The sequence below is a fragment of the Dermacentor variabilis genome, chromosome 1 (assembly GCF_050947875.1).
Source record: "Dermacentor variabilis isolate Ectoservices chromosome 1, ASM5094787v1, whole genome shotgun sequence".
In the NCBI taxonomy this organism is placed as follows: domain Eukaryota; kingdom Metazoa; phylum Arthropoda; class Arachnida; order Ixodida; family Ixodidae; genus Dermacentor; species Dermacentor variabilis.
In genome coordinates, this window is record NC_134568.1 from 278,233,563 (window position 1) to 278,248,108 (window position 14,546).

General features: G+C 45.2%; 1 protein-coding gene and 1 pseudogene across 1 annotated transcript in view; one reads left to right on the plus strand and one right to left on the minus strand.

The window, feature by feature from the left end:
* The window catches only part of LOC142565346 (A.superbus venom factor 1-like), a 119,457-nt gene that overhangs the window by 72,047 nt on the left and 32,864 nt on the right, over window positions 1–14,546 (plus strand). The window contains exons 27-29 of the mRNA XM_075676254.1: window positions 555–723; window positions 11,296–11,465; window positions 11,967–12,125. Coding sequence (XP_075532369.1) covers window positions 555–723; window positions 11,296–11,465; window positions 11,967–12,125 — 498 coding nt within the window. The remainder of the gene's footprint in view (window positions 1–554; window positions 724–11,295; window positions 11,466–11,966; window positions 12,126–14,546) is intronic.
* LOC142574795 (protein GVQW3-like) lies at window positions 8,600–9,115 on the minus strand (annotated as a pseudogene).

The following is a 14,546-nucleotide window of genomic DNA, read 5'->3' on the forward strand; positions in this document are numbered from 1 at the left end:
CTTCAAGATGCAGATGAAAAGCTATATACAAGTATATTTACAACGTAATACGCCGCACTTGGCCAAAGGCAACAGCCCGCGCTAGCCTCTAATCGTCGTCGTCGTCTTCTTACTGCTCGCCTCTTCGTCATTGGTAATACTATTCCGTAGCAATATTCATCATTAAGGGTACAAGAAAGGTAAATATGTTTCAGAAGATTTAGGTCGCTTGCTTGTACTATGGTCTGTCATTATCATGTCTCCTGACCATCGATATGAGAGACAGGCCGCGACAGATGCCTATGCGTTGCTTATGTATTTTTGAAGTAGGTGAGATTTGTGCAGCGCTCTACGGGATCGGAACACGTGGAGCTTACAATCCTGGCAAGCAACAGGGGAGTCTTGGGCTGAGTTGTGAGGATTGTACGCAGACGGCGACATGTTGCACGGCAGCCGTTAGCGTTGTAAAACCATGCCGCGACTTTCTGGTGCCTACACTAAAGAAGCATTGTGAATGGCTTTCTGTGAAAGGCCACCACTGATTTCACAATTTTTGCGCAAATTTCTCCTCGAAGGCTCCAGAACTCTCAAAACAGAGAGCAGCAGCATTTTTGGAACGACATGTACGACAGGGAGACTCACCAGGAGGGCTGGCTCTGACCGCTTACGCACTGTCCCTGGCCAACAGCCGTGGAAAGCAGAATGTCATCCAGTGGCTGCAGGAAAGCGTGCACTCAGACCAAGGTACGGTGCCTCAAACCCAAAATATTGTGTAGCTGCCCCCTGCGTTCTGGCGCATTTGAGGCTATCAGGTTCAGATTCAGATTCATATTCAGATTTATTGGTTCCAAAAAAAGAAGTAATTACAACATGACAAATATACAGACGAGGGTCCCAAAGTGAAAGAACTGTAGTAGGGCCCTCGGTTAATAATAACAACATTGATGGTGATATCAATTGTCAGCAAATTAGCGTTATTATAAACAACATCTACAGATCAAATGCACCATTAGACATCTCATTTACGATCAAACACGAAAAAGCACGTTATAAAAGAAAGTCGGAAAAAAGCATGGATGAAATACAAGAAATGACATGTGAGAGAAAAGTCAAAGGTACACCGCCAGATCGTAGTTAAGCTATCGCAGAAAATAATGCTTAAGGTAATTTTTTTAAATTTCAGGAGAAGTACAGGATTTTATAGTTGATGCCAATTCATTCCAAAGAGGAATTGCAGCATTATTATTCCATTCTTGTTAATAAATGTACCGGTTGTTTCACGAAGTGCGTTCCAGGTTTCTTGAATATAGGAAAAAATGAAAGAATATAATTATTTCCACTGGATTGTTTTTACCGCACAGGCACACATTTGAAAATTACTCGATGTAGTAATTAAAGAACGAATTATGCGAATTTGACTAATTAACTTTTTAACCAAAAGAGCCATGTCATTGACTCCATGTTATTGACTTTGGAAGGGCTCATAACCGTTTCCAGAACGGCAAAAAAATTGAGATTGCTAGTTTTTACAGCGTGATAGCTTCCAGCGAATTTCCCACTGAACTTCAGCGAAACTTAACAGACGAAGGTCGCAAATGTCACGCCCCTAGCAGACACCCGTGAGTGACACAGCTGGTAGCGCCTCACAGTCGGATGAGCGGGAAGTGAGCGAGTTCGCGGCTCGATAAGGACGCTCGTTTTATCCTCGCCCGCCGATGAGACGCAAGCAGTTACGTCATTCATGGCCGTCTGCTAAGGGCGCGACATTTGCGCTATTCGTCTGGTAAGTTTTCGGCGTGAAACTGGGCAGAATTGATCACTCTGTAAAAAATTAGCAGCGTGAACTTCTTGCATTGCTGTAAACTAATATAAGCTCTTCGAATGGCGCGCTTCGGCTCTTCCGCTGGGACCGATCGCATGACTTTTTTGGCTAGAAAGTTATTTAGTCTGGTTTGCATAATCACTTCTGTAATTGTTATATCGGTCATTTTCAAATGTATGGCTCTGCCGTAAAATCAGACCAGAGGAAATCATTTAATTATCTCATCTTCCCTATTTTAAAAAAAATTTAGAACGCGTTTCGCAAAACACCCGGTATGCAAGGAGATGCCTCCGCTATGACGTACAGGCAGAGAAACACACAGCGTGGACTACCGCCATTGCGATGCGGGAAGCACTCAAGCACAAATTTTTTGTGAATAGTCGTGACACGCAAGTCACAAGTTCACAAGCCAGAACAGGAGCTAAATGCAGTTCGTTCTGGAAAAAAAGAAGGAAAAAGAAAGAACGAAACGTAGAAACCAGCACAATGTAGTACATCACACACCATAATACAAAAGCGTGGGATTATTCGAGGGATAAAGAAGTGGGCGGCTTTAATGCACCTTTTTGGGAAGTAACAGCGACAGCCTTTGTGTACAGTTACGCTACACGTGGTACATATAACCAAGTTACTGGCATCTCGTCGATCAAATAAGAAGCTCTGATTAAACACAGACTCTAATGTCCTCAGAACCTTCGCCAAATTGCGCAGCTATACCGATTAGTACAAAGCTGTTGTGACCAATGGACGGGCTCTTCTTCATTTCATCGCAACCGCTTACTACATTTTGCAGTTTCTTTTTCTGTAGCGCAAATAGCACAAGAACGTAGAAGAGAACAGAGACACACACACAGGCACATAGCGTATGTATATGTCTTTGTTCTCTTCTACGTCATTGTGCTATTTGTACTACAGAAAAAAAAACTGCAAAATGTTACAACAACAAGCCCAAATATCTACACTGATGGATGCTTACTACAGTTCCTCTTATTATTCTTCCTGCCTGTCATGTTCCTGTCTCTCATCACCAGCACTCAGCTGCCCACAGAATATTGAGTATTTACAACGCCTATTTTCATGATATCGATATTTTTCATGACTCGATGTCATTGTTCTTTTCCGATCTTTGCATTATTGAGTCGTAGTATCACACATTGTTCAACTGCCCTTCTTCTCCCTTTTCTTTTATATTCACCTTGTGCCTTGTTGTATGCACACTCCTTTCAAAATTGTTTTTATTGATTGTTTTTTATACTTATATTCCCCGGCAGTTTTGTTGTTGTTGTTGTTGTTGTTGTTGTTGTTGTTGTTGTTGTTCTTGTTGTTGTTGTTGTTGTTGTTGTTGTTGTTGTTGTTGTTGTTGTTGTTGTTGTTGTTGTTGTTGTTGTTGTTGTTGTTGTTGTTGTTGTTGTTGTTGTTGTTGTTGTTGTTGTTGTTGTATGCGTGCGCCAGCACTCGGACCTTATGGTTGTTCCGGGGCACAGTAAATGCGAGGGCAAATCAGAAAGTCTTTGCCCCCTTTTTTTAGACAAATTACGGCTGTTGTTGCGGCTTGGGGTGGCGTTAGGCCAATTAATTCATCAAGCCCATCGGTGAATACGTCCAGTAGTAGGAATAAAGGAAAAAGGGTTCATTTGACATTAGTTACACTGCTCCAGTTAGGGAAGGCCACTCCATGCAGGAGCAAGCTAAACGTCCGAGTTCACATCAGGACATCTCGGCCCTACTGCACGACAAGTCTCCGCTTTTAATACCGTCGTCTTCCCCAGGCGAGTCGACTACGGAATCTGAAGACTGTCCAGCAGCAAATCACAATCGTTGACTCCGTTCCGATACCACGCCCATGCTGTCTCAACGCTCCGCAGCACCCGCACCTCCAAAGCCTTCGCTCCCCCGAAGCACAGAATAGGGGACAGGGTCGCAACATGGGAATCCACGGTCTGCGCCGAGCTTCGGTAGCATTTGACGTTGGCCCTTTTCATCATCAGTTCAGGCTGTCAGGTAGTGGTGGGGGTGTGTGCCTTTTGTGGATCCGTCAGCAGTCGGTGTCAACGCTGGGTTGACTTCTTGGTAGGCGCTGATGGATGGGTGCAGGTTGCCTCGTGGCAAACGTCAAATTAACCCATCTGGCCGTGTTGAGACGTAAAACTGTAAATGCGAAGTCAACATATTCATTCCCAGCGATGGACCTTTCTTGGACCGGCCCGGCCTTATCCTGTTGTTGCTGAGCGACATGGTGCTGGTGTCAGTTGTTGAAGATGGAGGTTGTGTTTCACACGTCCACGGCGTACGAGCAACGAAGTGTGATTCGTTTTCTTTTGAGCAAGGGGCGAACGCCCATCGAAATCCACAGGGAAATGCAGCCCACGTGTGGGGAAAGGTGTCTCGCTTTGAGAAGTGTGAGGTGGTGGTATTGTAAGTTCACAAAAGGCCGTGAAGACTTGCATGGCAATGAGCGTTCGGGGAGGCCGCATGCGTTGCTGACTGACGACATTTCCTGCGTGGATGAAATGGTGAAAGCGGATCGGCGTGTTCACCTCAAAGACATTTCCAGGAAGCTTGCCATTTCGCATGAGAGTATTTACGACATAGTTTACTTGTCCTAGGGTACCGGAAAGTGTCATGTCTGTGGGCGCCTAAGCAGTTGGATGACATGATGAAAGGCAAGCGAATGATTCACTGAATCATCTGCAACGGTATGCCGATGAGGTTGAAAGTTTCCTAGACAGCATTGTTGCTGGCAAGGAAACGCGGATACTGCATTTCACGCCGGAATCGAAGCAGCAGAGCATGGTGTGGAAACATCCGGGTTCGCCTGTGACAAAAGAAACATCTGTTCTGTGCAATCTGTTGAAAACGTGATGTTAACGGTCTTCTGGGATTGCCGACGACCAGCCCTACTGGATTTCACGCCCCAAGGTGCAACCATCAATGCCGACAGTTATTGTTTCACACTGTCACGTCTGCTGGCTACCATCAGGCGAAAACGCCGAGGGATTCTCGATGTGGACAATGCGGTTATCCTGCACGACAATGCGAGTCCACAAGTGGCAATTAGAACCGCCGACAAGCTCCGGTCATTTCATTGGGAGAGTCTGGACCACCCACCATACAGTCCGGACCTCGCCCCTAATGATTTCTACCTTTTGAGTCCGCTGAAGAAGTTTCTGGCAGGACAGCGATTCACGTGCAACGATGAACCCAAGACAGCAGTCCAACGGTGGTCCCGCAGTCAGCCGGACAAATTCTACCCCAGGGGCATCTCAAGTTTAGTGCTGCGATAGGGCAAATGGTCTGAATCAGTGTGGGAATATGTGGGAAAATAGTGTAAGGCACGTAGAATAGCACGTATATTTGTAATTACTTGTATGCACCTTATTTTGGCTAATCAAAAATAGGGGCAAATACTTTCTGATTCGCCCTAGTAATTGATTGATTGATTGATTGGTTGATTGATTGATTGATTGATTGATTGATTGATTGATTGATTGATTGATTGATTGATTGATTGATTGATTGATTGATTGATTGATTGATTGATTGATTGATTGTATTTTGGAAACGAGCACCCCTGACCGGCCGGTGGAATTTCAGAAGTTTATTCGCAAGCGCTCTAGTAAATGTGAAGAGTGTTTTGGCCTTCTTGACTTGGAGAAGAAGTACAAGTAACTGTTGCGGAGTGTTTTGCTGCCCATTAATTTCTCATTCTTATAAGCTTCAGGTTTCAGCGCTGGTGTCAGTCAGCAGCTCACGACGGTTCCTACATACAATTCACTCGTGTTGGATGAAAAGCTCATCAGCGAATGCCTTAAGCGCTTGAAGCCTTCGCTATCCTGCGGCCCTGATGGCGTCATCTCCACAATTCTAAAAGCTTACAGCAGTCTGCTTGCAGTATATTTTGCTCACAACATATTGTTTTTTACTGTGAAGAACTCACTGACTCCGAATCAGCGTGGATTTCTCTCTCGCCTCTCCCCCATCCCAAATCTCGCAAGTTTCATGACGCAGATCTCCGCGACGATAGTGCAGAGGGGGGCAAATCGATACCATTTATTGTGACCTCAGCAAAGTTTTTGATGCAATCAGCCACTCACTTCTTCTGGTCAAGTTTACCTAATTTGGTGTTAACTCGCCAGTGGTCAGTCTCTTGAGCAGTTATCGTCTTGTTAGGTCATGCTATGTTAACGTCAATGATCAAACGTCTTCTTTGTACATGGCAACTAGCGGTGTCCCTCGAGAATCAGTATTAAAACTATTCCTTTTTTTTCATTAATGACGTTCTTTTGGCAATTCCGAATTCTTCTTTCATCCTTTCATTCTTCTTTCAAAATCAATATCTTTAAGGAAATTCGTGCTGTTGATTGCGGTCTCGTCATGTAGTCTGATCTGTTTTCTTTTACTAAGTGGTGCAAAGATAATAACCTCACCTTGAATGGTGCTAAGACCAAAGTCATAACTTTCACTCGCAAAGCAGCAAGCAATTCTTTTGTTTATTTTGTACATTCTGTACATATGGTTAAGCTCTGTAAGATCCAAGGTCCAGATTAAAGGGACACTAAAGTTTACTGTGAAGTCAAGTTAAAGTGATAAAGCAATGCTCTAGAACGTCTAAGGCGTCAATATAATCGCGAACAGAGCTGTAGTAACCTAGAAATTGAGGCAAACGCATTACACGATTTGAGACCCCCCAGCGACATTCCAGTACTAACCTGACGACGAAGGCACTCCTCATCATAATTTATGTCACTAGTACTCAACTACTCGTATTAAAAAGATCATTTCATTAGGTTATAAGACGGAAGAAAACGCTACTTGTCTACTTCTGTTCGATTCTAAGAAAAAAATAACATTTTGACGTTACCCTTCAGTAGTACGGGTGGCCGAAAGGTTTCGTTTTCGCTCGACTTTGCGCCGCGCGCGCTTTGGAGTTTCAGTTGTTTCTTTATCGCGTCGTGCTGCGGTAGTCCTGCTGGCTCGTGAAACTTGCATTTGGAACAAGCAGCGAGAATGCCACGTCGATGTGATGTCGTGGGATGCGCGAACGGTCCGCGCAACTTGGCCAAGGGCAGTTGCAGCGGCAAATCCAACGTTACTTATCACTGTGTGCCAACGAGTGAACCTCTCCGTTCGAAATGGTTGAGTGCCGTACCTAAAGCCGTAAAAGAGCCGAAAAATCGCATAGTGTGCTCGCTGCACTTTCGTCCAGAGGATTACGAGTTCAACGCCGATTTACTGAAGTGTGGAGTGCCTTTCAAAGCAATGCTTTCCCGTAGCGCTGTTCCGTCGGTCTTGCCTGCATTCTCCGAAGCGCAAGAACAACTGCAGGTCGAAGACGAGGCGATGAGTGCGGCATTTTTAGGAAGGAAAAGCTACAAATATGCGAATATGTACAGCCATAACCTACAGTGCATACGGCGTCGTAGTAGTACGCAACGACGCCGACAGCGGGAGCCCTCAGCAGCAGTTCACGTTCATCAGTGCTTAAATCACTGAAGTCGAGCCCAGCATCGTCGCGCGCTTTCCCTTCCGCTAGCCACAATAGTTCCGCTTTCGCGCTGCTGTCGGCTCTGTCTTGGCTCTGTTTCTGGCCGCGCGTTCGCGTTTTGCGCAGAAAAGCCGTAGCGCCGTCTGCGGGCGCCGTTTACTCACCGACGGCGCAGCGTCACTATGAGACCATGACGTCACCACTCCTCGATCGGAGGGCGGGCGATTTGAACTGCGCTAGAGGTTCGCGGGCCCTTCAGAACGCATTTTCTCTTAACATAAGTCTCTTTTTCGCATGAAACAAGCGTTTTGACGTTTCTGGGATGGTATTTCAACAGTCCACGTTGACTTAATATTAATCTTTAGTGTTCCTTTACGGTCTGTTTGATACAACTTTACGTTTTCCTGCTCAAACTAAGCGGGTTGCAGTGCGTGGTATGCGCTCTCTTGGCTCTGCTTGAAGACTGTCGAGGGAATTCAATTCTGCTTTACCTTTCCGCAACTTCCGCAGAACAATCCGTCTTCCTCAACTAGGATACGTGTCAGTCGTGTGGAATAGGATATCCAGATCCAAAAGTGACATTAGAGCTCGAGCCCAGAAAAAGTTTTTAAGCATATATAATCAATGCGTTGCTCACACGGACACGTGACCTTGTTGTAGAACTGTTGGATTATTGACAATGCCCTTATTTCGCTGCCGACGTACGAGGTCTGTTAGAAAAGTATCCGACCTTTGGCCGAAGAAAAAAAACTGGCATAACTGGAACGTTGGAAACCTAATCACCCTCAATGTAGTCTTGGGACTCCAAACACTTCTCCCAGTGGTTCTGCCATTATTGGAAGCATACCGAGAAGGCCACTTTCGGAATGTAGTTTAGCTCAGCTGTCGTTGCAGCCATAATGTCCTCTCTTGTCTGAAATCGCGCTCCTTTCAAGGGCCTCTTGATTTTGGGAAACAGCCAAAAGTCCCAGGGCGCCATATCAGGAGAGTAAGGAGCCTGTTTAACTACAGGAGTCTGGTTTTTCGCCAAAAAAATTCTGAATCAAGTACGAGAAATGTGCAGGAGCATTGTCGTGGTGGATGCGCCAATTTCCTGTTGACCACAACTCCGGTCTCTTGCGCCGCCCAGCGTCACGTAGGCGACGGAGGACACCCCTGTAGTACTTCTTGATGATTGTTTGACCCTGTGGTGCCTACTCGTGGTGTACCACACCACGGGATTCAAAGAAAACAGTCAGTATCACTTTGACGTTGCTGCGCACTTGGCGGGCCTTCTTTGGTCTTGGTGACGTGGAATTCTTCCACTGTGACGACTAGGATTTGGTTTTCGGGTCGTACTTATGCACCCAAGACACGTCACCACTGATTATGGTGTTCATGAAGTCGGGGTCACTTTTTGTGGAATCCAGCATGTCCTGTGAGACTTCAACACGAAGTTGCTTTTGCTCCACCGTGAGCAGCTTCGACACGAATTTCGCCGCAACTCTCTTCATGGCCAAATCTTCGGTCATAATGGAATGTGCAAAAAAAGTGCTGATGCCCACCTCTTCCGCAATTTCTCGGATAGTCACACGATGGTCCCGCATCACCACAGCGTTCACTTCGGCAATGAGCTGGTCATTTCGGCATGTTGATGGCCGACCGGAGCGTGGCTCGCTCTCCACCGATGTGCGGCCCTCTTTAAGCCGGTTGTACCACTACTTAATCTGTGTGCTGCTCGTAGCATCGTCGTCGAAAGCCGCCTGAATCTTCCGAATGGTTTCCACTTGGCTGTCGCCCAGTTTCTGGCAAAATTTGAAGCAGTAGCGCTGCTCCAGTCACTCCGCCATTTTCCTTGCAATAAAAAACCGACGAGAGCACTGCGCACTACCTCCCTCAAACGCTGCGTCCCAGCGACTCACGCTATCGGCAGGAGCGAAAAAATTCGCGCATGCGCACGAAGGTTCAAGGTCGGCTGATGCAAACGCGTTTGTTTCATATCCACCAGCTGTTCGCAAAAAAAAAAAAAAAAAACTAAGGTCGGATACTTTTCTAACAGACCTCGCGCTTACGCTGACCTTCTGTTTCTTTTCAAACTCGTTCACGATATCCTCACCTGCCCCGAACTGCTCACCTGTATCATGTTTAGTATTCCGCGCGATATCATCAGAAAAGATAGACACTTCCATGTTCCTGCCTGTCATCGCCAACACCCAACCGACTTTATAACGCTTATTTTCATGATCTCAATATTTTTCATAACTCGCTCTCATTGTTTTTGCCAAGCTTTGCGAAGTTGTGTCATAGCTTCACACATCGTTAAACTGCCTTTCTTCTCCTTTTTATTTTGTATTTGCTTTGCGCGTTGTAATGTGTACGCTCTTGTCTTCAGAGATTTCTTTTGTTCATTGTGCTTTTTTTTTACTTTTATTCCCCTGCTGTTTTTGTTTTTATTTTTACTGTGTAAGTGCACCAGCACTCAGCCCTTAAGATCGTTCCTGGGCACGGTAAATAAATGCTTTACTATTAAGGCGGAAGCCTTAGATGGTTCATGGGACGAAAAATCCTACGTTCGGCTTTACGCCGGCCGGCGTTATGGCACCAAAATTCATAGAAGTTAAACCCTCGACCTTTGGTGAGAGTCAAACCCACCCGCTATCTGTGGTGTTAATTAAGGCAAAGTTAATTAAGGAACTCGAACCCAGAATATTTGGTGGGAGTCGAACAGTCGATCAAAATTCAATGGCACAAAAATTGATATAGCGACCATTGCTGGTCGAATACAGGACCATTTGTGGGAGTCGAACCCTCGACCTTGGGTAGGACCAAAATTCAATGGCACCAAAATTTATGGACGCGCCAACGACCATTGGCTCGAACCCACGACCTGTAGGGCTAAGTAAGCTAATGTTAATTAATGTACATTCAATTAAGATATAGTTAATTAAAGCGCTCGAACCAACAACCTTTGGTGGCAGTGGAATCCACTTGGAGGTATGGACGAACCGGCGATATCTCCAGGTTTAATTCCACTTGACATCGTGAAGGTCGACAGTCGAACCCATGACTTTGGTGGAAGTCGAATACTCGACCTCTGGGAGTCGAGCCCACGACCTTTGGTGATAATTAAGGTGAAGTTGATTAAGGCACTCGAACCCACGACCTTTAGTGTGAGAAAACAATAGGAAATGACAACGCATTAGAACGAACACGTCGAGTAATGTAACGAATGTCTCGTGAGCGGGCAGGCTTTCGCCTTCATCCTCTTTAGCGTACGCTAAGGTGACTGTCAACTTTTAGTAGTAGTAGTAGTAGTAGTAGTAGTAGTAGTGTTGCTGTTGTTTGCAAGTGCCCTAGTCAGAAAATATTATTGTTCTCTATACGAAACAGAGCAGTTCACAACACATTGCAACAGCTCAACGTTACCAAAAGCTCCAAAAAACGTTGAAGGCTATCTAATCATGTAAGTTAAATAATGACCTTCATGGAGCCTAAAGCCTGAACTTTTACTGGAATCCCACAGCGACCTTCTTCCCACTTTAATAATGCTCTCAGCAAAAAAGCGAACTTCATGACAGCAGCGTTGTCGATACTTAAGGTAACATGTCAAAAAGTTAAGAAGAGAAATGTCAGGAATGACAGCGTCACGTTGTGTGGTCACGTGCATTGTTTTTTTATTCTTTTTGCTCGGTTGAAGCCCCAGGTTCGCCGTATTGGTTGGCTAAAACGAGCTGTGCGGCGAAGCGTGCTTCAAGAAATTTGCATATGGCCTCACAGCCCACTTGTTCGCTTTAGGGATGTAGTCGCGACTCCAGAATGCAAGGGCTAAATATGCTAATATCCCTACTTCTATTCCTGTGCGTTTTCCTTGTCTAAACCGACGTAGTCCCCTTTAAAGTTACAATGAATTATTCGCTGTCTGCTTTATTTCATGTTATTTTTCAATCTCATGTGCAGAAAGCATGTTCATGTGCTTCACAATGACTGCGTTTTGAATTTCTGGTAATTACTACGCTCTTTTTCTTTTTAGACAAAGGTGAAAACCACGTGCCAGAGAAAAACGAAGTCTTGTCCGCTCAGGCGACATCTTACGCTATCATGACGTTCATAAAGGAACGGAAAGATAGCGATTACATCAAAAGTTTTGTACAGTGGCTAAGCAAGAGGATGAGCCCCAGGGGATCTCTCCAATCCTCGCAGGTACGCCGCCCATAACTTTACAGCCTCCGAGCAGAAACCGTCGGCAAGGAACACACTAAGCATCACTTAGTGCGGCGGCAACTACGCGTACTAAACCTCATTTCCTCATTTCCAAAGTAGTAACTATGAAAACCGCTTTAGCGGTAGTGAATAGTGGATATCCCGGCCACGGCGGCCGCATTTCGATGGGGGCGAAATGCGAAAACACCCGTGTGCTTAGATTTAGGTGCACGTTAAAGAACCCCAGGTGGTCAAATTTTCCGGAGTCCTCCACTACGGCGTGCCTCATAATCAGAAAGTGGTTTTGGCACGTAAAACCCCAAATATTATTATTATTGAATAGTGGATATTTTAGGTGCTGTCAGCACATGTATACAAGTGCTTGTATGCTTGTATACTTGTATACAAGTGCTGACCACAGTGTTCTTCTTGAAATACATTTTTTGTCAAAGTGCGTAGGCGGTAAAGTGAACCGTTCTTTTTTTTTTCACTTTTTTCCAGGATACTGTGATGGCTCTCCAAGCACTCGCTAAGTACGCCGTCTTCGCCAAAGAAAACAGCCTTGACTTGTCATGTGAGGTCAAATTAAGTAACAACAGGGATTTCAATGCGAATGTAAGGATCAAGCGAGACAACGCCACCATCCTTAACAAGATCGAGGTTAGTTTAACGCAATAAGTAGTTGCCAAAAGCTGTCGACAAAGCCTGTGTTCGGACTCCCGAACTAGACGTTCGCTAAGACTATTTTATTTCGCCTGGAACGTGCACAGGAGATTATGATTGCTGAACGTCCTTACAGCAGCAGCAACACAACCGGCAAGGCGAAATGACTGTACCAACTCAAAGTCAGACCGAGCGATAGATCACATGCGAAAGAATGGAGAAGAGGTGAAACAAGGCGAAGTGCCTTGGGCAGGCTGGGCCGAAGTTACGATAAGTGAACCTGTAACTTTTTCACGGCCACCTTGACCAAGAATGATTCAGATACTGAAACGTCAATCCAGCCTACCTGACGCACTTCATACTATTTGCGCACATTTCTTAAAGACTGCTGCAGCACAAGGCAGATTTCGTATACTGTCAGAATTATTGCGCAAGAACACCTTGGCTGTACAGGGGCTATGAGCATTCTTATTTGTTAAGTGGTCACTGCAAGCCCGCGTAGATATCCCACCCAGCAAGCCACACTTTTGAGGCTGCCTTTCGGGGAATTTACGAGCCAGCGGGAGAGAAGCGGTCGGTCCACTCGCCGCAACCAGCTGAGCGCGTCTGGTCTGATGGCGTTGCCCTGATCATGAACCCTGCGAGGTTCGCCTTGTTTTTTGGCTGCGCCCGCATGAGTATTGATTATGCCTGTTAATTGCTTAAGTTGGCATTTTGTCGGTACAAGTCTTCGTTCAAACTGGATAGCAAAATTCCTGACTAAATTATCGTGTGTAACCTTGTGGCGCTCGATAACTTGAGTTTTATTATTTAGTTATTTCATATTTCTTCCCAATATATATTCTCTCTCAACTTTCGACTAGACATGCATTCGCATTTAGTGCTCTCATTTCCTGTTTGGACTTCTCATTCTTAATAGAACACCTCTTGATAAAACGCAGTTTACTAGCCCTTTATTTATTATCAACAATGTTACTGTTGCTTTTTCAACTGTCCAATGCCCATAGATCTCTTATTTGCGCATTTCTAAGAAAAGCCAAATTGACCAGAGTGGCAACGCCTGCTTACACGCAAAGATTCTTCTTGTCACCCCTGCTTTCTAAGATAACCGGCAGTATAATCCCTACCCCGTTCCCTCACTGACACTACTAATTTTTGAAATTTCTGACTTCCCCTACTCTACTGTACACGCCCCCTTATTCTACTCCCTCATTCAGAGTGGGTGAGAGTGAGCTTTGTAAACGCTGTCAAAGAAAACAGTTGCTGCCCTGCCTTCGGCAGGGCAGTAACTTCAGAAGCTGCTTTGTGTCGCTTAGGCTCATTTTCCTTTCTAGAAACGAACGGTTGCCGAACTGCCACACATACGTACCCGCACCGGGACGAAATCCTATTTGCTGAACGAGCATTGTGTAAAGCAGGAATTAGATTTTATTTCAGTGTGACTGTCAAGATAAGCTCGGGCATAAACTGCATGCTGAAATCGTCGAAAATGATCGCGAAGTCTATATTCAGGGAAAATAAGAAAGTGGCTGCCTCTTCTGTTATAAACGGAGTTTTGCTTGGAGCTGGCGTAAATAAGCGACGAAATCTTGCAAGAAATAAGTGAACACTTGTAGACGCGCTCGACCACATTCTAGGGAATCCCATCTTAAAGCTGCAATACTTGACAAAATGCTCGCTTCTACTGTTTCTTTTTTCTGGAAAGAAAATCAGAATTTACCAAAATTGCTGCAGTTTAATATGATGCCTCGTTCAAGGTAGGTAATTAATTATTCGCTTCACGTCTACAGCAGTATAAATGACTAAATTCCGTTTCCATTCATCCATACAGCCATCCACGTCTCTATCTAGCTAATAGAAAACAAGGCTATCGCAAAAACCGAAATTGCCGTTCGAACCGTGCTGACCGCGAAGCAGGAACCATATTTTGTAAGAACTGTTTTCCTCCGAATCTATTCTTTTGATATAATATATTCCCGTCTGAGTGGCCGATCTCACCGATACCGGAAACGAGGCTTGGTGCATGTCAATGCAGAAGGCGAAAAAGGATGGAAAAGGAAAAGAATCGGCATAACACACGCCGCCAGGAGGCAATACTTTGTAACAGTTCGACCATGGATGAAAATAAATGGCTGGCTAAAGAACACCAATATCCGCACCTCAAAAGCGGAAACGTAGAATGGAGGAGGAGGTCAAGAAAGTTGGCAACCAAGTACCGGGCAATTGAAAGTGCGAATACACAACCAGGAGACATCAAAAAGAACGTGAGAGAAACAGCCACAGTAATTTGGACGCGAAGGATCGAAACAAGAAAGACTAAGGAAACTTACAAGAATAGCAAGAAAGGTATTGGAAGAGACAATCTGTGCGAAAGCACAACGGAAAGTGACTTGCTATTTGAGGCGCGAGCTGGTTGCC